This window comes from Amphibalanus amphitrite, unplaced genomic scaffold, assembly GCF_019059575.1.
Source record: "Amphibalanus amphitrite isolate SeventyFive unplaced genomic scaffold, NRLGWU_Aamphi_draft 001046F_arrow, whole genome shotgun sequence".
Lineage (NCBI taxonomy): Eukaryota > Metazoa > Arthropoda > Thecostraca > Balanomorpha > Balanidae > Amphibalanus > Amphibalanus amphitrite.
The window spans coordinates 118,809-143,912 of NW_024882540.1; the positions used below are offsets into that span (position 1 = coordinate 118,809).

Below are 25,104 nucleotides of genomic sequence, written 5' to 3' on the forward strand. Positions count from 1 at the left end.
AAACTAAGAGCAAGAAATGGTTCGGCAAGGTGAGATGAGCACGAAACTGCAAGGAATTTGTTCATAGGGGTATTACGGTTCCCACAAAGTGACATTGAAGTTCTCTGCCCCCCCCAAACTTTACGTGAGGTTCCTGCGCCCATGGAAAAAACACATTGCATTATGTGCATCAACACTTAACCCTTGCACGAGGGCCACAAAGCCCACTATAAAGCCCACAAGACACCATCTGAAATCAAAGCATGACAAATGATAGCATGTAGGCACCTGACGGCTCACCTACCACATATAACCTACTGGACAAAACATACCACATATATCAATATGTATGTGCAGATAAAGTATGAATGCTAGGTTGATACCAAGGCTGTTTAGTAGGTTGTAGGTATGCTGAAAGGATGAAAGATGGGTATTTTTTCAAAAAAACATATGATCTACAGTTCATATGAACATGCAACATGGGGTTAGGTAAGGTTTGATTTTTGTTTTGTACCAGACTGGAAATAATACACGTTATGCCTTATATGTCTGGCATAGTGGCGGGATTGCGCCGAAAATTTCGGCGCATGTCCGGCGTAGGTAACTTCGCATGCGCCGAATTCGGCGCATGGCGGCAGACGCCATAGCCTTGATATAGCCTTGATCGGTAGATGTGCACATGTGCTTTATATAAAAAGGGTTTAATTTTTGCACAAATAGGTACCTAATTTTTGGCGCAAATTACACAGAAATTTCAGTGTCTGGGTACCCACCTTCCTGTCAAGTTGATACTTGACACACCATCCTGCTATCTGAGGCGGCCAAGGAACCAGCTCAGGCAATTACAATAAAAGTCAACAGTCGTGCGGGAATTACACCACTCCCCATTAAAATCTGATATCAAGTAATTAGTTAATGACGATAATCCCGCCACCACAAATCTTATGAAACACATCAACATTGACCTTTGATATTCCGAAAAGAAATACCCATAATGATTAAAAGCGAACGTGTTCTTACGCAGCTGTGACATAAGCTGCGCATACGAAAAACACCAGCTATACCAATTGATGGCGAATAAACCTGTTGATGAAGAAATACTTGTCTCCCATTGGTCTGTGAACACAATCTGCATGAAACGCAGCTTAAACTACAGTAAAATTTTGCAGGAAATTCTGCAGAAAGTAAGAAAAATGCAATTTAAACATATTTAGCCAATGAGTCTGGCCAATCTGTTGATATATTCCGATAGATATTGAGCACGATCAGTCATTTTGAAAGAATTACGGTCCGACTCTCTTTAATTTTTAAAGTAATGACGCATAATATGATTATTGAAAAATTGACAAATATATTTTCTTGGAGGGAAAAGTGGGACTAGCGTTAAGTTAAAAATCAAAATTAATACACTGATCGAGACCTCGCTTCCAAAAGTATATATCAGTGCATTTTCGCATCGAATCTCTCTCAATCATGAACAAACTTGGGCAAAAACAGCAAGATTGCCTGTTTTGTCAATTCACACATTTTCATATTTGGGGGCAATTTTAAAGTTGATGGCCAATGTTTTCAAAGTCAGAATTTCCACAGGAAAAAATACAGCTATTTTTCTTCCAAATTCATTCATTTGTAGAGTCCGACTCTCTCTTGTTTTCTCGCAGTTTCCGTTGTGATTTGAGAGAAACGATCATGTGTATCATAAGCGTTTGGCTCACTTCAAGACGGCAGAATTTGCACTTGCGTTTTCTGCCGTGTGGAAGACCAGAGGGAGTCAACTAATTTATGACAGAATGTGCTTAAAAAATGACTGGTGAATAATATCTTTTGTCAGTGCCTGACAAATATTTATATTTTAAATCACGCTCTTCAGCTGTCAAGTGAGCTCCAAATGGCCTAAATTGTCAGCTGTTTATCATCCTAGGTCAGCTCAAGGTCACAGACGTCAGCTGAAGAAAGTGGTGACCATTGGCCCTGTGTTGAGCGGACAAACCGGTGTTACCTAGTATTCTATGCTCGGGGTTACATGAGCAGAGTTAATACGCATTACAAACGGACTACAATGGTGAGCGAATAGGAAAATCCGTTCCTGATACGCATTTACTTGCTCATGTAACCCCGGTATATGTACCGTGTCTCCAAGGGAAGCGAAAAGCGGTGGGCTCCTCACAGTCCTGACCTCAACCCGCTGGACTACTGGTTTTGGGGAGCCTGCAAGGACAGCGTCTATCGCAACAAGCCGGTAGCCTGGAGGAGCTGCGTGTCAGCGTCGATCATGGTACGTGCGTGAAGTGCCAGCAGACACCGCGGAGAGGGTGAGCGTCAGCTTCCTGGAGCGCGTTCAGATGGCCTTCAGCTTGGCGGTGCCCACTTCGAGCACATGCGCAAATAAAGAGATGCACAGATCCCATTTTTGAAATGATGATGGCAACGTCAGTTCGATTAAAACTTTTCCATAAAATTGATATCATATAATTTGTCAAACGATTTTCTTTAAGTTGTGAAGGTTTCTTTTTCGTATCTCTTACCACTTTCGAGAAATTACTGCTGAAAAGTGACACACTTTTTTTGGCCCACCCTGTAGTTCTTATATTTTTTGTTTCGTTCCTAGCCATTTTTTGTCAATTTGTCTAACATTTTATTTCTGAGAAGTGAGTATGAGCAATGGCTCAGGCACAGAAGTCAGGCTGGACTTGGATATCCAATAGGCTAAGACTTAATTGATGTCAAATTCAAAGTGTGACTTTTGAGGACCGCCATGCCAACAACAAGTAAAAGCTTTATTTCTACGAGTTAAACCAAGGTCATGGCCAAGCTATGGCTATATAAACCAGTAAACCTAACACCATTTTTTGCTATAACGATTGAGGGTTGTATAACTATGGTATTTGTCATCATTATATAAAGTTTTTGTATTTGGTAAGATGCCATTTTTTAAGGAAATCTGGTCTGAATCAGTGGCTGAATGGCTGTGGGTCAGGGTGCAGTCGGCAGTGCACGTCTTGCCGGTCCATGAACCCACCAACCATGAACCCACCAACTGACCTGTCCTGCGCCCAGTTCACTGGTGATGATCTTGATCTGAATCAAAAGTTAAATATAGGTAGGTACCGCAGCCCGCAGGTAGATGGCCCTCTCGCCAGCTGCCAGCTTGAGCGGGCTGGATACAGTGACTGGTTTGAACGGCAGTCAATGTGAACTTCTTTGGTCGCAAACTTGCTGTCACTGGTTATGAGACATATGTCTTATTCACTAGGGCACTGAGGAATTGTGCTGGCTTTGGCTTACCAGAATTTATATTATAAAAATGCAGTAATTAAAATGTGGTATTACTAAAGCTGGGATCTGCACTGGTTTTGAAGGAAAATTTCTGCTCATTTTTGTTTTTCCATGTCCTTAATCTAAAAATGATGCTTATTTCTGTAGCAACTATAATAATCCATGAAGGAAGATGGTTCAGATGGGAAGTAGGAGTTAAGACAGATTGATTAATCTGTCCTTTCTCCTAACTCAGTCTGACTGCCAGGGGTACCTAGGTGTTAAGTAGATGTAGGGCTTAATGTAAGGTTAGTTAGGTTAGCTTAGGTTAGCTTAGGCATGGATAAGTGATTGTTTCTAATCCATGGATTATGCTAGGTCAGGGTTTGGGTTGGGTTAAACTAAGCTGAGTTAGGGTAGATAAGGCCGGACTGGCCGGAGGGGTGTTCACGGGCACCGCACACTGCTGCGTGCGCTGTGTGCGGTGCGTCCAGCAGGCGTGGGGGTAGGGGATGGGTAGGCGGCTCTGACGTCACGGCTGCGTGCGGTGGACGGTCCGCTGTGGCCAGTCCCGACCGGCCACAGCGATCGCTGTGTGCGGTGACGGAAGGCTGACGTAGGGACGAAGTGGGCGGAGCTTCGAGGCTGTGTGCGGTCCGACCGCACACAGGGCCCGTGAACAGCCCTCAGGTCAGGTTATCTCACGTAAGTCCTCGCAATTGGAAAACCAACACTAGTTCTTAGTGGTTCTTGTATTTGTGTCCTGTGGTTGGCAGATTGCCAACTGCTGTGGTGACTGCTGTTGTAGATGGGTTGTAGATATTTGGTGGGAGCTGCACTGATCTCTGTTTGTTGATTTCGCCGGCAGATGGCGGGCACGGCGTGGCGCCGGGCGGCCACGCTGGTATTGTCGGGCCGGGGTGCTGGTGACGAGCTGGCCCTGCTCATGGTGCGCCGCAGCGGCAAGAGCCGGCACCTACCCGACGTGGAGGTCTTTCCTGGTGAGTGCCACGGCGATGATGACGGTCCTCCGGAGATACCCCAAGAAGAATGTTTGCAAACCATTGCGTAAAGATAGAAATGTTTCACGCCTGGTAAACCCTGTCTAAAAGGGTTGTGGCGGGTGCCACTGGAAGCAGCACTTTCCTCTGAGGGTATCATTCGCTGATAGGGGAGGGGGGGGGGGGGGGGGTAAAAACGGAGACGCTGCTGCAGGCAGAGTTTGTCCTGGTAGAGCTCGCCCCCCACAGCCGCTGATAGCAGCACTCGCCGGCAGGTGGTATATTAGACGACAGCGACTTCAGCGCCGCCTGGCGGCCGCTGCTGACGGCGCTGCCGCTGGAGCCGCTGCTGCTCAGCGCTCCGCGGCCGGCCACCTTCGTCGAGCGGCCGCCGGTGGGCGACGAGCTGCCCGCCGAGATCGGCTTCCGGCTGGCCGCGCTGCGAGAGACGTTCGAAGAGACGGGCGTGCTGCTGACCCGTCCGGCGGCCGGCGGCCGGCCGGCGCCGCTGCCCGTGGCAGAGGCGGAGCGGTGGCGGCCGCGCGTGCAGCGGCGGCCCGCCGAGCTGCTGCGCCTGGCGCGCGAGCTGGCCGTGGCGCCGGACGTCTGGAGCCTGCACGAGTGGAGCGCCTGGCTGACCCCGGTGGCCGTCCCGGGCCACCGTCACGACGCGGCCTTCTTCGTGGCCAGTGTGCCCGAGCGGCCGCCCTGCTGCGAGGACCAGACCGAGACTCAACACGTGGAGGTGGGTGCCCGGGACGGGACCGATAGATGTAGTGGCGGGTTCCTGACGAAGCACTACGTGCTATTTTATCGTTTGAATCTCGTTAACACCGCGCAAGACACGTGATTGAATCAACTATCATTCAGAAAGCCTAGCGTAATTCTATTTATCCTAGTCATTGCTTTTTCAATTCCTCTCGACTATATGCTTATCACGAAGTAAATACGCATTCAGCGCAGCATTCAGAGCTTTTCATTTTCAGCTTTCCATTTGGTTTGTCTGCATTTCGCGTGTTTTTTATCCGTATTCTTTGTTCTTTTGGTCTTCTAGTTTGTTTCGTGTGTTCACTCTGGTGACCTGTGTTGTGCGGACCCCTCACTGACCGGGGGCTCGGGCGGCAGTGGCGGCGGCCGGCGGCGGTGCTGGCCGACCACGCCGCCGGCGCCACCACCCTGATGCCGCCGCAGCTGTACGAGCTGAGTCGGCTGCAGCGGTTCGGCAGCTGGTCGGCGCTGGAGCGGTTCAGCCGACGGCGGGCGCCGCTCGGCATTCAGCGCATGCTGCCCGTGGTGGCGCTGCTCAGCGACGGCCACCGGCTGGGACTGCTGCCCGGTCAGTGAGACGGGGCGAGCCGGGCGGGTCACGGCAGGGGCGGGGCGAGCCGGGCGGCCGGGTCACGGCAGAGCCGGCTCGCCACTTAGACGAGTCCGTTTGTGATCCGCTTGGTCTGTATGTAGGCCAGTCACTTGGCCGACTACTATCCGCTGAACCAGCTGTCACGAGTCACCTGACTGGCGAATCTGCTAATCATGCTGACGTTTGAATCAGTGACTAGCGAGTTCGCGTGCTTTCTGGTGCTTGTGACTGTTGATATGCCCCGAGCTCTCTGATGACTTTGCAAATTTGCCGAACTAGGGTTTGTCAGATGAACATCTGAGTCAGCCTGCCTTTTAATTTCCAGTTAGTCTGCTGGTATCAAATGAATCTGCTAGTGGGCGCGCTAGCCGTGAATGCTGTTCGATAAATTTGTTCCAATCCGCTTGCGTTACAACTATCGCTAAGATCCACTGTTATGCGAATCAATGCGTCTGAATACCATGGCTGAGCGCGGTATTTACCATCCGGACCCCGTTTCGACTCCGTTCCCCTCCGCACCCTCGCCTACTGAGTGTGTGCGTGACCTCTGTGACCGTGGCCGCGTCCCGCCGCCAGGGGACGAGCTGTATCCGGCCGAGGGCGATCCGGCGGCCGACCCGCTGGCCGAACCGGCGCCGCTCCGCCTGCCGATGACGCTGGCACAGGCGGAGACGCCGGGCGGCCGGTGGCACCGCACCGTCATGGGACGGTCGTCGCACTGCACCGTTCGGCTGCCGTACGGCCATGTCGGACCGGCCTACCCGGCCGACCGCGACTCGGCCGGCACGCCAGAGAAGTACTGGGTCGGTAGCTGATGTCCTCCCAGCCAGGATCGTTCCGGCTCTGTGTGCTGCTCCAGTGGTGCTCAGTGATGAAAGGCGCCTGCGCTCGCTGCTGAATATGAGTTTGTGCCGAATATGATATGCTATATCATATTGTGTGGTGCTATTTTAGACCTTGTATTTGTATATTTGTCAATATTATGTATGCCTCAGATGTCATATGCCGTGTACCAGGTACCTGTTATGTAGACCCCGGTTTATGCTCAGTTCGTGAAGCGTTCTAAATGAACGCCATGATGGCGTTCCGCGTTGTTTGTACCCCATGTTTTAGGACGTGCTCAGATTCAGTGTTACTACTTATAGGTAGTAGGTACTGGGTGAGTGCCAGCGGTGCTGAGTTTGACATCTTTTTTCCTTTTTAACAGTATCTTTCTTAGCCTTTTTATCAGTATCTTTTGCCTCATAAGCTCGGGAGAATCGGTTCTGAATGCGTTGTCGATCATGAGGACTACACGTAATTTTGCAACCGAACTCGAGTGGAAACAAATGCACTTCCTAGAGCGCGTTTGTTGTATGGTAGGAACTTGGTTGTTGTTTGGGGTCCGAGTCGTGCAATATATTAGTGCGTTTTTACCTAAAATAAAACATGCGGAGACAAAGGTGATTTTATCAGTTTTCAATCTAATAAGCGCACAAACCCGTTGCCAAAAACGGGCTTGCAAGTCTGTTTTGGTCATTGAGCCAAACTTCACTAGTCTAATGACTAACCCGCGCCAGGCCGGGGGGGGGGGGGTGTTTGAACACCCCCCCCCCCCTGCGGTTTTTCGCAGATATCTCAAAAACGGCGGCGCTCCGCGCCGCCGTTTTTGGCACACCTGTTCGTGCATCTTTTCCGCACATGTGAAAATTTCAGACCCAGGTCACCTTAGGTCAGGTCACTAGGTCACGTCAAGTGACCTCACCTCAGAAAAATAAGAATGCTCGTCATAGCTACACCGATCGATCGATTGCCTTGAAACTTTCAGCGATTGATAAGAGCAACATTATCTATAAAATGTAGATCTCGGAATTTTGATATCGGTGACCTAAGGTCAGGTCAATTTTGCGACCTCTCCATTATAAGTCAATGGGAGAAAATTGAAAAGCGTCTGTTTTGCACGAACGCTATTCTAGACACTCTCAAACATCGAGATGTAGGTAAAATGGACACACTGAACCGGAAAATGGCAACTGTGACCCCTCGTTATGTCCCCGAGGTCATCTCAGGTCACGAACAGAATCTAACAGTTTTTCGCTAATAACTTCTGATAGAGACGTGCTAGAGCGAAACGCCTTAGGTGTGTTCGGCTCGACGTTGCGGATCGACTGATATGCAACATGACCTTTTCCGGTCAGGTCATGACCTTGACCTGAGGTCAAATTTTCAAGTTGACCTTTCAAGGTCAAATTATAGTTCATTCGACGCGTCTCGACGAGAGGAACACGATGGTGGCAACAGTAATGTCATGACTCTTTTGAGTCAAAAGTTATTGCCGAAATAACGTTTTTCGTAAAAACGGCTATTTTTGGAGTTTTTGCCCTCTGGAGGCTAAACCGTTGACCTAAGGTCAAATCTGAGAACATTACTCAGAAAGGTCTGTAAAAGGGCTATCGAATGCGCTTTTCCGCGGCGCTGTAGCTCTATCGGTTCCCGAGATAGCCGTTGGCAGTTTCCAAAATGTTGAAATAGTAGACATTTGACCTTTGGTGACCTCTGGTGACCTGACCTTTGACCTGACCGAAAAAATGACTGAAGTGTTTTCGTCCTTATTTTGGACGTTCTTTCGATTGCCGCTTACTGCGTGTCGCTACGTGGCCCAGGAGCCGAGTTAGAAGGGGGGGGGGTGTTCAGACACCCCCCCCCCCCCGGCCCGGCGCCGAATCTCAGAGCACCGGCCCGGCGCGGGCTAAGGAGGGCCCCGGGGAGAGCGAACTACCGGCAGCGGCTACCCCACCCGGAATACCGCGTTCGATTCTCATCCCCCGTCCCCATTCATTTTTACCGTCCGTGGCTTCTTCTAAGTGTTTATTGCACCAGACATCTCGACGCCGCTGGGGCTGGCAGTGTACCCTGAGCCTGGCCTCCCCATTCCGCTGTTGCGCTGCCGTCAGCCAATTTCCGGTCGAAACCGGTGTCGACAGGTGATGCAACACCCCTCTCCCTCCGTCCCACCGTTCCATAGCTGAGATCGGCATCGTTAAGCCCCCGATGCAGTGCCATTTACCGCCTCTTCAATTTCAGCTATAGAATGTCGTAATGTTCCCTGAGCAAATTCGACCAAGCAAGCATCCCCGGTCCTCCCGTTCAGTAGCCGTGCTGAATCGTGTGTGCGGCGGACGACCAAGTCGCAATCCTAGCTTTCCCCGCGGCCATCCCCGCACAGGTGCGGTCACCCGCCGTAATCGACCGGCTCCGTTCACAGACGCTATTGACGCCAGCTGTGGGGCGTCCCCTCTCTACCCCTCCCGCTCTCCGAAAACGCTGCGCTCCCCGAGGAAAATGTTCCGTTTATTACCACCGTTCAGGAGTCGAGGAGGTGTTGCCGGGTGTTCCGGCCCAGACCGTCAGTTCAGTACGCAACCACCACTCGCCGCCGCAGATGCGTGTAAAACAATATACAAGCTGGTTCATAATAAAATATTTTAATATGAAGCAAAGGCCTAACGTTCGACCGGTCCTGGTGGTGCGCTTACAACTTGTCGAAGTAGTTGGAGATATCGGGTATGCCCTCCTTGAGTCCCTTCCGTTTCCTCGTATCCTGTGGGCAAGAAAAGGAACAAATGATTAGCATGGTTAAAGCCAACGATCTGACAGTCCGTGTCCCACAGTAACCATGGCAAAACAACCACACCACAAACAGGCCTACAAAACAGATTCTAACGGACGAGAAGCGCCAAGATTCGCACTTCACGCAGCACATAAATGGACCACAGAAGCTGACGATTGTTATTGCAGCTACCGCCCCCCCCCCCCCCATCCAGTCTAGTCCCAGCCGGCCGCAGTTACTTACCGACACAACCACAGAGGGCTTCGAGCCGGCGTCCATCGGGTCGCCGGGCAGGATCTGCCAGTGGTCGAACACGCACTGCGGGAACGCCTGGCCGCCGGTGTTGGAGCGCAGGTCGGCCGTGAAGCCGAACGACTCGTTGACCGGCAGATGCGCCTTGACCTGGAACATGGGCGTGCCGGGCACCTGCATCTCCTCGACCACGATACCACGCCGGCGGTTGAGCACGCCGTAGATGCCACCGACGGCCGCCTCCGGACACTGGATCTCGCACAGGTAGACGGGCTCCAGCAGACGAGGCGAGGCCATCAGCTGCGAGGCGTAGAGGACACGGCGAGCCGTCGGGATGATCTGGCCGCCGCCGCGGTGGATGGCGTCAGCGTGCAGCGTCACGTCGTGGATGTTGAAGCGGATGCCGCGCATGTTCTCCTCGCAGAGCACGCCCTCCTTGGTGGCCCACTGGAAGCCGGCCACGACAGAGTCCTTGATCTCGTTCAGGTACTGCACTCCCTTGGTGCAGTCCACCAGGATGTTGGGTCCGTTGCCGTCGGGGCCGAAGCACCAGATCTTCCTGGCCTCAGTGATGTCGTAGTCGTACTTGTCAGCCAGCATGCGGCCACGAATCTTGAAGTCCTGACGAGGCGAGATCTCGTTGTCGTCGATATCCTCGGGCAGACCATCCGGCATCGGCACGGCCTTCATGAACAGGCGGTTGTGCTTGTTGGGCGACTTGGAGAGGCACATCTCGCTGCTCTCGTCGCTCACAGTCTCACGGTAGGACACCACCGGGTCGGACTTCTTGAGCGGGATGCAAGCGTGGTCCTCCTCCAGATCTTTGAGGCAGATCTCCAGATGCAGCTCACCGGCGCCGGCGATGATGTGCTCGCCAGACTCCTCGATGATACACTGCACCATGGGGTCGGACTTGGCGAGACGCTTCAGACCCTCCACCAGCTTGGGCAGGTCGGACGGGTTCTTGGCCTCCACGGCGACACGCACGACGGGAGACACGGAGAACTTCATCACCTTCATGTTGTGCGCCTCGCGGAAGGTGGTCAGAGTGCCGGTCTTGACGAGGAACTGATCGACGCCGACCAGACCGCAGATGTTGCCGCACGGCACGTCCTCGATGGCCTCCGTGTAGCGTCCCATCATCAGGATCGTGCGCTGGATGGTCTTCTCGGTGGTGTCTTCCTTCTTGCCAGGCACATAGTTCGGTCCCATGATCTTGCACTTCAGTCCCGAAGCGATCTTGCCGGCGAACACACGGCCGAACGCGTAGAAGCGTCCCTTGTCCGAGGTGGGCACCATCTTGGACACGTACATCATGAGCGGTCCCTCGGGGTTGCAGGCCTTGATGGCGCGCGCCGCCTCATCGTCGGGCGGTCCCTCGTACAGCATCTCCATGCGGTAGAACTGGGCGGTCACCGGGGAAGGCAGGTGGATGGCGATCATCTGCAGCAGGGTGTTGCCGGCCGGCAGCCAGGTGCGCATCACCACCTTCATCAGCTGCTTGCCCTCCTTCTCCTTGTCTTCGCCCTTGAGCGTGATCTTGAGCGCGGTGAGCAGCTTTTCGGTCTCATCCTTCTTGAAGTTCATGACGGCGTCAAACACCTTGTAGACCGGATCCAGCACGAACTGGTTGAACGAGCGCACGTTGTCGGCCTCCTTGCTCTTCTGCCACTTCTTGGACTTCATGTTGAAGAAGTTGTCACCTGGAAGAGAGCAAGCATGGAAGCATTAAAATACGTACACACTTCAATGTCCCTTTTACCCATTTAAAGGCATGCTACCAAAGGCAAATTTATATTTATTGTTTATGAGAGTGGAACAGCAATGGCAAGTGATAAGACCGCAGTGTAACAACTCGCCCGCACTACTTACCCCACAGCTTAGGCATGAGCTTGATTGGGTCGATCTTGAATTTGTCCGCATACATCTCGGCGAACTGTTTGAGGGTGAACGCCCAGCCGTGGAGACCGGAGCCGAAGCCCACGGAGCCGTTGGCCGGGTGCACCTGGATGTTGCCCATGGGGCCGTCCTCGTCAGAGTAGGTAGCGATGATGACGTTCACGCTCTCGACGATACGCTGGAAAGTCTGGTAAAGGTCCTCCTGCTCGAGCTGCAGCTCCAGAAGAGCACGGTCCATCTTGTTCATGAACAGAACCGGCTTGATGCGCTCGGCGATGGCTTGACGCAGCACGGTCTCGGTCTGGACACACACACCTGCCAAATAGAGACAAAAGGATGTCAAAAAATGAGCTAGTGCTCGTTTTATTCTAACAGACCGAACGCCAGATCACCTGATCAACGAGGGTACAATGCTCCCATTTTTTACAAAAAAAAAAAAAAAATCAGCCGATACTTAACCTAATGAAGCTACAGTATCATTTAAAAACATAGCAAATCTCAACTACACATCAGTCAATATTTTGTTTCGGTGTGGTTATGAAATAGACCTCACAAGAACTTAGGCACATAATTTTTAGGGAAACTTTCTACTGTTACTAAAATGCATGTACTGTAAATCACCGATCTAACATTTGTTTCACTTCACATCCATTCTAGTGGAATTCACTGTGATTACCATGAAAGGACTTAACCACAGGTCAAAAGAATAGAATAAATCAATAGAGAACCCACAGGTAACAGGTTTCAGCATATTAAAGAACGTCAGTGACCTGTTTCCCGAGGCCATGTCAGGCCAGAAAAGCAAGTCGACGCATGTCAGCGCAGTGTCCGCGCGTTTTTACACTTCTGATTAGAAACGTGCCAACCTGCGAAATGATTTGTCACATGCATCACGGTGGGTGTCAAGGTCACTCGAAAGGTCAGGTCGAGGTTTTTGACCTTAGATGAGCTCAATCGACTTTTGACAATCCAGCTGTAGGGATACTTTTTGGAGCAGATTTCGAATCTACCACCCATTTGAACGTAGCTCAAAGTCGTGCTTTACACCTGCTGACAATAACTTCGGATCATTCGTTTTTTATCTTAATTTTGTTGCAATTTCAACACAGATTTTGTCGCTCAGCACCCGGGAAATCCTTTTCAAACTATTGCTTCAGGACGCTCTAGCCCAGCAAGTGCCGATTTCCGCGACATTTCGGTCACTGACCTGGCCTCGAAGGTCAACTTATGACCTAGGACCTTAAAGTTGGGTATCATCGACTTTCTCTCGTCACGTGTAAGACCGACCGTTCCTTCGCGAAGCTCTAGCTTGATAAGGGGCCGAACGACAGGGAGGGGATCGACCCCCCCCCCACACACACACACGCACAAGACGTAGCTGTGAAAACGCCAATAAGGGCAAGGCCAAGTCGAAACTTGGGAGAAAAGTCAAAAGTGAAAAACTGACGACCCCCCCCCCCCCCACACCAAAACAAACCTAAACCCACACTCTTAGGGGCAATAATTCGCCAGTGAACCAATCACTCAGCAAAATGTAAACACACACACGTACACTCGGCACCGCGACCAGCGTTTCCACACCACTCACCGGAGACGCAGTCGACGACGACAAGGGCGCCGTCCGTGACGCGCAGCGCGGCCGTCACCTCAGACGAGAAGTCCACGTGACCCGGTGAGTCGATCAGGTTGATCAGGAAGCCGTCGTTGTCCTTCTCCTTCTGGTTCTCTCCCTTGATGAACGGGACATCCTTGGGCTCCAGGTTGAAGAAGAGCGAGATGGCCGTCGACTTGATGGTGATGCAGCGGTCCTGCTCGTCCTTACGGGTGTCGGTGAATCGGGTCTCGCCGGCCTTGGCAGCAGCCACAATACCGGCCTTGGCCACCAGCGAGTCGGTCAGCGTCGACTTGCCGTGATCGACGTGCGCGATCACAGACATGTTTCGGATGTTCTTCTTGAGATCCATAAGGTTACGGATCTCGGCTACGGTGAAGTTCACCTGAAAGAAAACAAAGTGTGATGATGTGGAACTCTTATTCTGAGCGATCTTCTGTATTCTTGCCAAGTGAAATTTAATTTCGGAGTAAATGAGCGGTGATCATACGCATAGGAATTCCAGCCAGCAACATCAGAATTTCAATCACGAGCATCAATGTTACTTTGGGGGGGGGGGAGGTCGTGTTGATGGAGGAGTCATCATGCCCCCAGTATCATATTTTTCAATAAAGACCATTAACCCGCGCCCGGCTGGGGGTCCTGGATTTCCACGCCCTGCTGGGGGGGGGGGGGGTGTTTGAACACCCCCCTTCTAACTCGGCTCCTGGGCCACGTAGCGATACGCGGAAGGCGGCGTTCGAAAGAGCGCCAAAAATAATGACGAAATCACTCCGGTCACTTTTTTGGTCAGGTCAAAGGTCAGGTCACCAGAGGTCATTGAAGGCAAAATTTCGCCGATTTTCAGGTCGAATGTCGACAATTTCCAGGAAGCCAACGCATAACTCGGGAACCAATAGAGCTACAGCGCCGCGGAAAAGCGCATTCGATAGCCCTATTAACGCCCTTTCTGAGTAATTCTCTCAGATTTGACCTAACGTCAACGGTTTTGCCTGCAATGGGCAAAAACTGCAAAAATAGTCGATTTTTTCGGAAACAGTTTTTCTGCAATAATTTTTTACCCATGCCTTGTACGAGCTTACTTTTACCAGCAACGTGTTCCTCTCGTCAAGACGCATCGAATGAATTATAACTTGACCTTGAAAGGTCAACTTGAAAATTTGACCTCAGGTCAAGGTCATGACCTGACCGGAAAAGGTCATGTTGCATATCAGTCGATCCGTATCGTCGAGCTGAACACATCTAAGGCGTTTTCACCGCTCTAGCATGCCTCTATCAAAAGTTATTTGCGAAAAAGTGGACACTATTCGTGACCTGAGATGACCTCAGGAACATAACTAGGGGTCACGGACACCATTTTCATGTTCAGTGTGTTTAAACCACTTGTAATTCAGTGTTTGGGGGTGTTTATAATGTCTTTCGTCCAAAAGAGGCGCATTTCAATTTTTCCCATTGACTTGATTTTGATATCGGTGACCTAAGGTCAGGTCAATTTTGCGACCTCCCAATGGGAGGTATGCAAAATATGCAAAATTCTGAGATAATTACATTTTATAGATACTGTTACCCTTATCAATCGCTGAAAGTTTCAAAGCGATCGGTCACTCACTGTAGCAATGGCAGACGTTGAAACTTTTTATGAGATGAGGTCACTTCAAGTGACCTGGTGACCTGACCTTGAATGACCTTGGTCTGAAATTTTCACAACATGTGTAGAATTGATGTATGATAAGGTGTATAGTCGACTACAGAATGATGTTCCACTCCTCAGAAGCTATCAGTTGACCGGAGCGCTAAGTTTGCCGTTTATCACGCAATTAAGCGTGTCGATTGTGAGCATTAGGACAAAGCTATGATTTGTGAACTCAGCCCGTGTGATGCGGCACAGCCTACCACTCCAGGCAAATAATTGCCTGTGAAAAGTAGAACATCATTCTGTAGTCGACTATAACAAAAACGGCAGCGCTCCGCACCATCCCCCCCCCCCCCCCAGCAGGGCGCGGGTTAAATGACCTGTAATCTATAAGAAAAACTGTTGTGTTGCATTCCGAAGTTTCACGGCTGAATATATCGCCCAAAGGCCATCCTGATTTTGCTGCATATAATTGATCAAACTCCGTAGTTTTATGTTGAGTATTAACTTTAAATTTTGAGAAATAAAAATGTAATAAATGTAGACATATGTAGAATTGCTTACATCACAACATCAGGCAACATCCATGGCGAGGCGCTTCCCTTCACTATGCTTAAGGTGCATGCTTAACCCGCGCACAGACGGGGGGAGGGGCGGTTAGCCCCCCCCCCCCGAGGTTTTTCGTGAATAGCAGTAAAACCACGGCGCGTAGCGCAGCGAAATTAATTGACTATTTTAGTGCTTTAGACAGGCTGATGAAGGAAGGCGGATGTCTTCCGAAAGCTACCAATAAAAATAAACAAAGCTGGTGTCCTGAACAATCTTTATCACCAGGTCACTTTGAATGACCAAACCTCAAATCACTTTTTGCAACTGTCAGCATGTCAGAGCTACAGTAGACGTATGTAACTTGTTGGATATAATGAGGTCATTGATAGCTACAACTTGTATATCTTGGAATTTTGATACTGATGACCTAAGGTCAGGTCAAGTTCTTGACCTCTCCATTTAAGTCAATGGGGGTAAAATCAACCAGTTTTTTCACTAAGACGCGTCGAAATGGCCCATATACCATGAATGACTTCATATATCATCAACCTCGACTACCTTGAGGCCTGTTTTACTCTTGAGCAACTGTGAGGTCATGTGACATGAAGGGCCAACAAAGGCTTTTTGCGCTACCGGAACTTATTACCGGAACGAAATACAGTCGCGTGGATGGTCTCATTGTGTTCAGCTTGTCAAAGCGCATCAAATGATATGCATGATGACCCTGAGTTCACGTGACCCGAGGCCAACCTTTGACCTTGATTTTTCGAGCTCAACACATAGGTATATGATTCGATGCGGATTGACGAGAGAATCACGATGGTGCCATTAGTTTGTTTCTAGCTTGGCTACTTCGAAAGTTATTCGAGAGAAAACTTTTCTAAAAACATTTCTAGCGCCGCCATTTTTTTTTACCCCAGTGACGTCGACTTTGACCTGACCTGAAAATGACCTTAGTAAAGATTGTAGACCTTGTCCGTGCGTACCCCATGCCGTTTACCGATTGTCGATATCTTGCTTCGTTCTCCGGAGCTCGGGGGGGGGGGGGCGGCAACTGCCCCTCCCCCGTCGGTTCTAAGTTGGCGCGGACCCCCGTCGGTGCGTGGGTTTAATGTTATACCAACTTGAGAGCAATATCAAAAAATAAAGTTTAATCAAATGTGTGCTGTATCTACCCATATAAACCAAGTGGCACATGCATGTATCTAAAATACAGGAGCTGCCAATGTAAAGCAATTGAGGTCAAAATGCTGCTTATGAAGTAAATGACCTATTAAGTTGCTAAAAGCTGCATAACATGGAAAAGAGGTTGGCATTCTATTGTGTTACTATTTAATAACATTACACTACAACTGGTCATCATAATTTATCATATTCTCAGTGAATGAAGTTTTCAAGTTCATGAGAAAAAAAAAATACATATCCTACCTTCATGTCTTAGTTTGTACCTCAATGAACAGAAATGAACAGCTGCGAAATGGATCCAGCTATACATAATTTTAATGGGCAATGATGATCATCTTAGAAGCACACTGAGTGCACAGTAATGGAGCTAAAAAGTATACTTGTCTACTAGCAAGGGTCTTCACATATTCAATACACTATTGGTGTCATACAGGTTTGAGAAGCTGCCTGCTGAAAGAGATTTGTTGGGAAAACTGGTTGAATCTATCATGTGAGTCTTATATTGATCTAGTAGAAATCTACAATAGCTGGCTTCAAATGCAGTTTAATGAGCATGAACATAAATAAACATCCTATGCATGTCCTTAATTTGTAGTTTGTACCCATTTTTTGCACTCTTGCAAGCCACTTTTGACTTTGTAATTAAAAAGATACTAATAAAGACCCATACCTATCACCCACTCTACCATGCAAGGGTAAAACCACCACCCATTTTTTAATATCATGCATGGTTTTGCCTTTGCATGACAGTAGTGACTGTTTTTGAGGTGTATTTTTATATAAGATTCAATAGAAATGTGCATAAAACATAAAAGTAAATCCTTACTCATGAAACCCAACCCTGTAATCGGGCTGATAGACTGTGGAACAGTAAGTTTAACTAGGTAAAAAGAGGCTAGGTTTTTAAGAAACTGTAGATCACTTGTCTCATTTCAAGAAACAATATGTTTATGCTGCACTTGTTCCTCGCATCATATACATCCGTCATCCAGTACAATCACTGATATGGTGTTCAGGTCTGAACACTAGTGTGGATTTATGTTGTGGGAATAATAAGTCATTACTTTTAACACGTCAGCATTATAAATTTCACACAAAGGTCTAAGTTATACAAAAAAGTATGTTTTGTGTGAATTAAGAAAGCATGTGTTAGTGTAGCTCCGGTACAACAGCTACTAAAACTGATACGAAAGAACTTATAAAATTTCATTTTCAGGGTAAGTACATCAAATTTCAGCATTTTAAAGTATTCTTCTATGAAATCTGACAGAGAATACGATTCCAGGCATCTATAAGTAATCCCCAGGCAGTTTGTATAAAAAGGTCACCTCTACAGTCTACTCCAAACAATATTCATATCCAATATTATCATAAACAAGAATATACCACTTGCCAACATCAGTTATTTAAGGCCAGGTTAGATTATGTTTTATTTTATATTTACTGAAGAAAAGGATAGTTGTGAGTAGGTGTAGTGAGTACACTGTTTTGCTCTTGACCATAGGACAAAATGCTATGGTTTTTCATGCAAGTGATTTGGTTCAAAAATGGATTTGAAAATCATGCTACATTTTCACAAAATTGAAACATCTCCAAAACTCTGTGTGTACCTCATAAACTAGTGGGTGTACAGGGAAAATGAATGCATAGGTGTATTGTCACATGTATTGCACATGTTTCCTGAAAAACTTGTGCAAATTCACCCATTCATTCATCATCCTCTTCCTCTTTTCCGGATACATGCATATTTTGAGGTGGATGTGGGGTGCTAAGGGACAGGGAAGAAAAAATAAAAATAAAATCTAAATATAATTAAATCAAGTTTTCTTTCAGTAGGCATGGAAAACACCAAATTCCACATAAAATGCTGGCAAGTTCATGCTTTTATCTCTAACACATCTTAAGTTATGTAACAAAACATCTCAACACTCTCTTTTACAATGATGGGTCAATGGAGACTGATGTAGGTAAATGTGATGTCATCATAAAAAGGCCAAAACAAAGAGGGCAACATAATGACAAGTGACTAGCTTCAACATGGGTTTTTATTGATGACAGAAGATTACTTTTTGGCTCTGTTTACCTTATAATTAGCACATTTTCCACAAGCGTAAACAGCATTACACGTAATTGGCTAAAAAGGTCATTAGTGGTGAATGAACCTGACTTGTTTTGTGACAGAATATGCAAAACATTTCAATAAATCAATTATGTGCCCTTCCACACCCCAATTGTGGACATTTGATGACCATTTCTTGGAATAATATAGGTGTCCCTTAACACCCCACATTGGGGTGCTAAGGGACAGTGATGAAAAATAATAAAAAATAATATTGAGGCATAAATCCTAAAAACTTTAATGTGGCAGGCATATAAAACACCAAATTCCACATAAAATGCTGACAATTTGATGCTTCTATATCAAACCCTTCTTGAGTTATATAACAAAACACCTCAAAACTGTCCCTTAACACCCCGTTTTACGGTACTTTAACGTTTTGTTGTGCTGGTACCCCAGTCTGCAAAACATGGCAGGGAGCTCGACAAGATTTTCGGGGCAGACAAAATCCTGCCCCGAATCAGAATGCTGAGTCCAGAGGCAGCCCAATTCCTGCCCCTAATAATGCAAATAATGTAATGATATAATGATGTAGGAAGCAGTGAGAAGCTGAGAAAATCACTTCTGTGTCAATTTTCTAACTTCTGCACCAGATCTTCCTGTTTCTGCCCCAATCTTCCTGAAACCTGCCCCTATTTCTGCCCCAACCTGTGGTGTCTGCCCAGACGAGATCTCGTCGAAGCCTGGCACATTTTGCAGACTGGCTGGTACCCAAGTCAGATTCTAGTGCAGGCAGCAGTCTTTGTCAGCAGAAAAAGGTCATAAATGCATACATTGTTTCTAAAAAAGGTCATAAGGAAGCAGGAATCATTGTCATTTGAACCAGAGGCCATTCATGAATATTTGAGAATTGAGGGTATCTGAGGGACGCCGGTGAAAACAGGGCGCCAGAGGGCATATTAGTCATGTGACATTTGGAACTTCTCCCCCCTGCATGTGCCTTTTTGATGCTAAACGTCAAGTGTGAATTTCACGAACCTTGATCAAAGCGCCCTGTTTTCACCGTCGTCCTATCTGAGGTGAAATGGTCATTAGTGCCCACTGCCCAGTTACATACCTACCATTCTTCAGTAAGCAGACACGTACAGAGATTGAAAAACAAAACATTATGGATTGGCCACATATTTATCATTAAAGACCTGTAATGCTGAATCAAATATGAGCATGTAATGCCCAACAAAGTTAAGCCAATCACATTATTGTTGACAGTGCACATCGGACAGCTGCTGTGCGCCATTTTTGCCTAGCAAGGAAAATTATCATTTAGGACTCCCCGTATCAGGCCAGGAGGACAGTAGCACCCAAAACGCATTACTTGAGGAAATTGTAAAGAGAAAATAAGAACGTTCATCGTTATAACTTACCATGGTTGCTTCTTTTGGCTTCGATTTGGGAACGAAGCACGATCGCCAACCACAATGGCGAAAGCCACCGGAAAAAGGACTTTATGTAGTGCTGAGATGTGATATCATAGCGTTGTGCAATTCCCTAGAACGCTCTATGACTTGGGCTGTCCGCTTTTATTTGAAATTATTAATTATTAATTATTTGAAATTAAAAGGGAAAAGACAATTAACTTGAAAAACTTGAGCATAATTTTAAGTCCGTCAAATTCCATCTCTAGAACAATCTCGACTTTTACGGCGCAACAGACAAAAACAGCCCAAAAAACGCTATTTCACTGCTATGCTTGCTTTCTTCCTACAGCCAAGGCAGCTATTTTAGCCAAGCCATTCCTCCTTAGAGATCTCATGATCTGTCTGATAGAGATTGATGATGATAGAGATTGATGTGCAATATGAATGTAACTTAAGTAATTCAGTGGCATTTTTCCATAAATATAATCAGCCAAAATGAGTTATAACTGATTAGAAAATAACACTTTGGGGTGTGCAGCACTTTGTGAACCTTTCATCCATGTAGAAGTAGTTGTCGAATCTTTTTTCTGATAATATTCGAGGGGATTGGGTCAATAACCTTTTTAGTTGTATTCAAATGCTGCCAAAAATGTTTCAAGCAAGGGTGCTATAACGAGTGAGAACCAGCATTGAAATTACTGTGCTAAAGGATCTGACGGAAGAAGCAATATTTTATTGCATTACGTGATCATGAAAGACCCCAACGAGCAGCTTGGAACGAGCTTTCAACTTCACAGTCCTCAGCTTCGTCACCGTCTGGCATCTGCTCATGGACCCGGAGTTGAAAAGTACTGACTTTGGGCATTTCAACATTGGTTTATAGTGGCGTTGCATGGAAATTGGAAAGAACGGCTTTGTTATCCTAAAAATGGACAAAATAGCCAAACGACAAGCTTTGGAAGTTGCCGGGTCTTTTTTGTGTTAGTTTAAGCAAACTTCTATATGTTTAGTTCTTTGTTTCTTGGGTTTCTTCAATGAGTCTATGAACAGTGACGTCACGGTAATATGCTACAAGTTCGCGCGCAGCTGCTCGAATGAGCAATCTTATTCGGTCGACCTTGCGGTCATTTGTTAGCGAGAGCTCCGGCGGGTGGGGTGTGTGTTGCGTGTGGTGCCCGCTGGGGTGAATGTGATATACAGCATATCGTTTTTATGTGATTGAAATAATTGCACGAAGCTAGAGCTGAACATTCAAGTGTTTTTCTCCAGTGTTAAAGAGCGTGAGACGGTCATGCAGTTTCAAAAGCTTGCCGTGATAGTCTTCCTGGGCTGCGCCGCTTACGTCGCAGGAACTGCACAGGTACCTAAGGAGATATTAATTATTTAGTGAAAAACCAATAGCAGCTGAGTTGTTCCTAGAAGAAATATGTGCTGCTCACTGGTACGCTCATACGTCAAGTGTTTTCAAATTCCCCTTTGCGGGCGGTGCATTGCAGCCCATGCTTACATAGCTATTGTCAAAAGTTGAATAACATGCCGCGTGCCGGCCATAAGCCATCGGTCGGATTTTGGCGAAAAATACCTGAAGCATTAACAAAACATGGCCGAATGCCTAAGTCATTTTAACAAAAGTTTATTAACTTTTTGATAATATTTTGGGTGGATATTGGTCTGAAAAGAATGATCTACAGGGTGATTTTTTTTTACTTGTTAAAAAGTAATGAGGTTTAACGGCGCTAAAATGCAAATATATATTGTAAAATTATATACCAGCATGACGAGCATTCTGGGACATTTTGATTTCATGCAGACACGATGTGAAGGAACGTCCATCGTGTATTTTACTTGTGCTTGAAGTTACCCCCTCTCTCACCAACACGAATCAGCCCGCCTGAGCACGTGTTGAACAGCACCATGTACTCCCATGCTCATTAGGCGGACTGAAAAGGCTCCTATCACCCATTTTCAGCTCTGCCAGATATTTCCAATGTTTTCTTAGTTATATCTGCCATACCTGGGTCCAAAAACTAGAAGTCTAGAAAGGGCAGGTCGAGGATTTTGCTACTGGCGGCCCTGGTGGTGTCTGATTCGCTGTTTTTGTTTCTCCAGAGGGGTGTTCACGGGCACCGCACACTGCTGCGTGCGGTGTGTGCGGTGCGTCCAGCAGGCGTGGGGGTAGGGGACGGGTAGGCGGTTCTGACGTCACGGCTGCGTGCGGTGGACGGTCCGCTGTGGCCAGTCCCGACCGGCCACAGCGATCGCTGTGTGCGGTGACGGAAGGCTGACGTAGGGACGCGGTGGGCGGAGCTTGGAGGCTGTGTGCGGTCCGACCGCACACAGGGCCCGTGAACAGCCCTCCTGAAGGCTGATTCTTCAGAGGCTGCACATACGCCAGATGGAGCGTTTGAAGGTTATTCATGACTACAAGCTTGTTCGTGCATTATTTAACGTCTTTCTGAGGTATCTCCTTGATGATCGTATGCTTCGAACTGCCTCAATGCTTCAAAATCATCGTTTTGTGTCGTTCCTTACTGAACGGCGGTGGACCATGCGTGCCCGATTGGTGACACATTTTCAGGCTCCATTGGGGCCGGGGCCTTCGGTTAAAAGGGACAAATCATGACACCATACAAAATGTCCCAGATTTATCTATCACGTGCATTGCTTTTTTGCACCAAATTTTTCGATTTAGGGACCACCATTGACGTTTACTTTTTAACAGTTAAAAAAAATCACCCTGTATAATGTATATGTATCCAAATGATATTTCTAATATTTAGGACATGAACAGGTTAATCACTTTTTATGTGCTTTCCTATCATTACACATACATTTGCCTGAAAATTACCGCATCATTACCACATCAGATCACAAAAACTCAAACTCATAATCTATGAGGGGCGTTCAAAAAGTGTCGCTGAACAATGGAGGAGTTCTGAGGGGTGTTCACGGGCACCGCACACTGCTGCGTGCGCTGTGTGCGGTGCGTCCAGCAGGCGTGGGGGTAGGGGATGGGTAGGCGGCTCTGACGTCACGGCTGCGTGCGGTGGACGGTCCGCTGTGGCCAGTCCCGACCGGCCACAGCGATCGCTGTGTGCGGTGACGGAAGGCTGACGTAGGGACGAAGTGGGCGGAGCTTTGAGGCTGTGTGCGGTCCGACCGCACACAGGGCCCGTGAACAGCCCTCTGAGTTGGAATTTCGGCCTGCAAGGCAGTGTGTAAAATGATGTGTTAATGGGATGTCCACTTATGTAGCCATTAAGTCTGCCATGTGATTGATTCGGGCTGCTAATTGATCGTGACATAGTTTGGGATTCCGGATAGGATGGCCGCGACCCAAAAGACAACAGTGATTCGGTTCATAGTAGGTACTGCAGAAAAGGCACCAAGCGTTATTCTCAAGAAACTAGTGACAACTGACAAGTGACAACACATGTCAAGGTTTGCCTTTCTCACAGCAGCGTCAAATAGTGAGCATCCTTTTTTTAGATATTTTTTTAGATATTTAGATATTTTTTTAGATATTCGCGAAACACTTGAGGGGGAGGCGTAACCCCCCCCCCCCAACACGGCGCGGGTTAAGTCGGCGTGGGCCTCTTTCAGAATGGCGTGTGTTCCTCAGACACTATTGCCTATATAACTGCGTTTTGTGCATGGGGCTCGGTGAGGATCTGGACTTCCAAAGTTTTTTTTAAGATTTTGGTTTGTCTTGTTAATGACCAGGTTGAAAAAAACAAGTGGCCGAAATCCGATGAGAAAAGCAGGGCCCTGTTTCACCGGTGATAGCAGCACGCCGATTTTACGACTTGTCAAATTGGGTTTCCATGGAGACATCAACAGGCCCATTGCTCCAACACTACCACAAGTGTGACGTCAGCTCGCGCAATTTGATAGCAGCGTGGTAGCAGCAGCCCGTGAAACACCGCCCGGATTGGGGGGTGGGGGGGTGGGGGGTACCCTACCTTGTAAGCCCCGTCACATGTGGCCGGCCGTCGCCTTTGGGACTTCCAATCATTTTCGGAAAACAACACCCCTGCCTGCGGTCACCGATCAATAGGTAATTCATCACCCTGTCCTCCCTTACATGCACGGATTGTCACGGCGGGGTGCGCCGCACCTATCCCATTTCTGCTAGGCCATTACCAGGATCGTTGCAGTGGCGTCGTACCATTCCAGATGTTTTGATGCCCGTGCCCCGCCACTGTTAAAACTTTATTTTGCCGGACGTAAACTATATGAAATCCTAAAAGCTCCTAAACGTGTTCTTGTGTCAATTTAGTCTTACAGTAGCGCCACACTTGTTAACCCGCGCCCCACGGGGGGGGGGGCTATTTATAGCCCCCCCCCTCCCGTTTTTCTGCAATAACTTCCAAACCGCTTGACGTATCGACGCCAAACTTTCAGTACCTTCGGCTGCATCAATTTGACACCTTGTGTCAAAATTTGAACTTCGTACCTACCATAGGTCGGCCGGAAATGACGTCAGAGTGACGTCATGTTCGGCCGATTTCGACGCAAAACATTGAACCACGGCAATCGCTCCCAAGAGCTCAGTTTTTAAGCTACATCCAATTTCTTTGCATGAGAGGACTCAGAATAGACAGCGCTATCAAACTGCTATCTCGGATTTTGAAAATTTTGAAAATTTTGAAAATTTAACATAATAAAATTCAAAATTTATATTTTTACATTTTTTCAAAAAAGTTTTTGACTTTTCGAAAAAAAACCGGAATATATGTGATAGAACGCATTATTATGACTAACTCTAGCAAGTTTTAGCTAAATATCTTCAAAAATGGCCAAGTTATACGCATTATTGCAAAAAAATTAACAATTATTAATTTTTCAAATCAATTTTTCAGCACGAATTTGACATCGTACGCCAATATAAATAGCACCATCGTGTTCCTGAGCTCAAACTGCATCCAATAGACACCTTTTTTGTTGAAAAATTTTCACTTCAAAATTTGACCTTTTTTTGACCTAAAAGTGACCTGACCTAAGCTAAATTTGACTCAAAATGACCTCGAATGACACAGACGACATCAAATTCGAAATGTTTGGCCTAAATGGACCATAAAACATGTGTCACGTGACCGACGGATGATATAATATTTTCGTGACCTGTGATGACCTGACCTTGACCTGAAAATCAAAGTACAAGTTTGGTACCCTCAGAGTATCTAGAGCATCTGTTCACGAGTGTGTGAACCAAAAATGAGCCTGATCTGACTTGTAAGACGGCGGCCAGAGCCCAAAACGTGACGAAGCCAAAATGCTAATAATTTTTACTTTGACCTGACCTGTGACGTC

The 25,104-nt window shown here is 47.5% G+C and overlaps 3 protein-coding genes across 4 annotated transcripts in view; 2 read left to right on the top strand and 1 right to left on the bottom strand.

Annotated features, from left to right (window-relative positions):
* Window positions 1-1,997: 1,997 nt before the first annotated feature.
* Window positions 1,998-7,032, top strand: LOC122369537 (nucleoside diphosphate-linked moiety X motif 19-like). Of its 2 annotated transcripts, none has more exons than XM_043344336.1 (5): window positions 1,998-2,041; window positions 4,103-4,235; window positions 4,511-4,980; window positions 5,361-5,571; window positions 6,172-7,032. In XM_043344336.1, exons 1-5 carry the CDS (start codon window positions 2,003-2,005, stop codon window positions 6,408-6,410), a joined length of 1,092 nt encoding a protein of 363 aa, XP_043200271.1. In that variant the 5' UTR covers window positions 1,998-2,002; the 3' UTR covers window positions 6,411-7,032. The 2 variants fall into 2 exon arrangements, with proteins under 2 accessions (XP_043200271.1, XP_043200272.1); XM_043344337.1 differs by lacking the exon at window positions 1,998-2,041 and adding an exon at window positions 2,117-2,254.
* A 1,872-nt stretch (window positions 7,033-8,904) lies between these two features.
* Window positions 8,905-20,531, bottom strand: LOC122369525 (eukaryotic translation elongation factor 2-like). Its single transcript, XM_043344321.1, has 5 exons — window positions 19,798-20,531; window positions 12,924-13,332; window positions 11,309-11,650; window positions 9,428-11,139; window positions 8,905-9,175 (listed from the first exon to the last, which is right to left on the bottom strand). The coding sequence occupies exons 1-5, from the start codon at window positions 19,798-19,800 to the stop codon at window positions 9,107-9,109; spliced, it is 2,535 nt and encodes an 844-aa protein (XP_043200256.1). The 5' UTR covers window positions 19,801-20,531; the 3' UTR covers window positions 8,905-9,106.
* A 97-nt stretch (window positions 20,532-20,628) lies between these two features.
* LOC122369526 (syndecan-like) overlaps window positions 20,629-25,104 on the top strand; it is a 33,550-nt gene continuing 29,074 nt past the window's right edge. The window contains exon 1 of the mRNA XM_043344323.1: window positions 20,629-21,151. Coding sequence (XP_043200258.1) covers window positions 21,083-21,151 — 69 coding nt within the window. The 5' untranslated portion in view covers window positions 20,629-21,082. The remainder of the gene's footprint in view (window positions 21,152-25,104) is intronic.

Excerpts from the sequence above, each read along its gene's own strand:
- LOC122369525 (XM_043344321.1), bottom strand. Across the intron at positions 11,140-11,308 it reads GCTCATGCCTAAGCTGTGGG|GTGACAACTTCTTCAACATG; the intron begins GTAAGTAGTGCG and ends GCTCTCTTCCAG. Across the intron at positions 9,176-9,427 it reads AGCCCTCTGTGGTTGTGTCG|GATACGAGGAAACGGAAGGG; the intron begins GTAAGTAACTGC and ends TCTTGCCCACAG.
- LOC122369537 (XM_043344336.1), top strand. The coding sequence starts at position 2,003 with ATGAGCAGAGTTAATACGCATTACAAACGGACTACAATG. Across the intron at positions 2,042-4,102 it reads ATTACAAACGGACTACAATG|ATGGCGGGCACGGCGTGGCG; the intron begins GTGAGCGAATAG and ends TTTCGCCGGCAG. Across the intron at positions 5,572-6,171 it reads CCGGCTGGGACTGCTGCCCG|GGGACGAGCTGTATCCGGCC; the intron begins GTCAGTGAGACG and ends TCCCGCCGCCAG.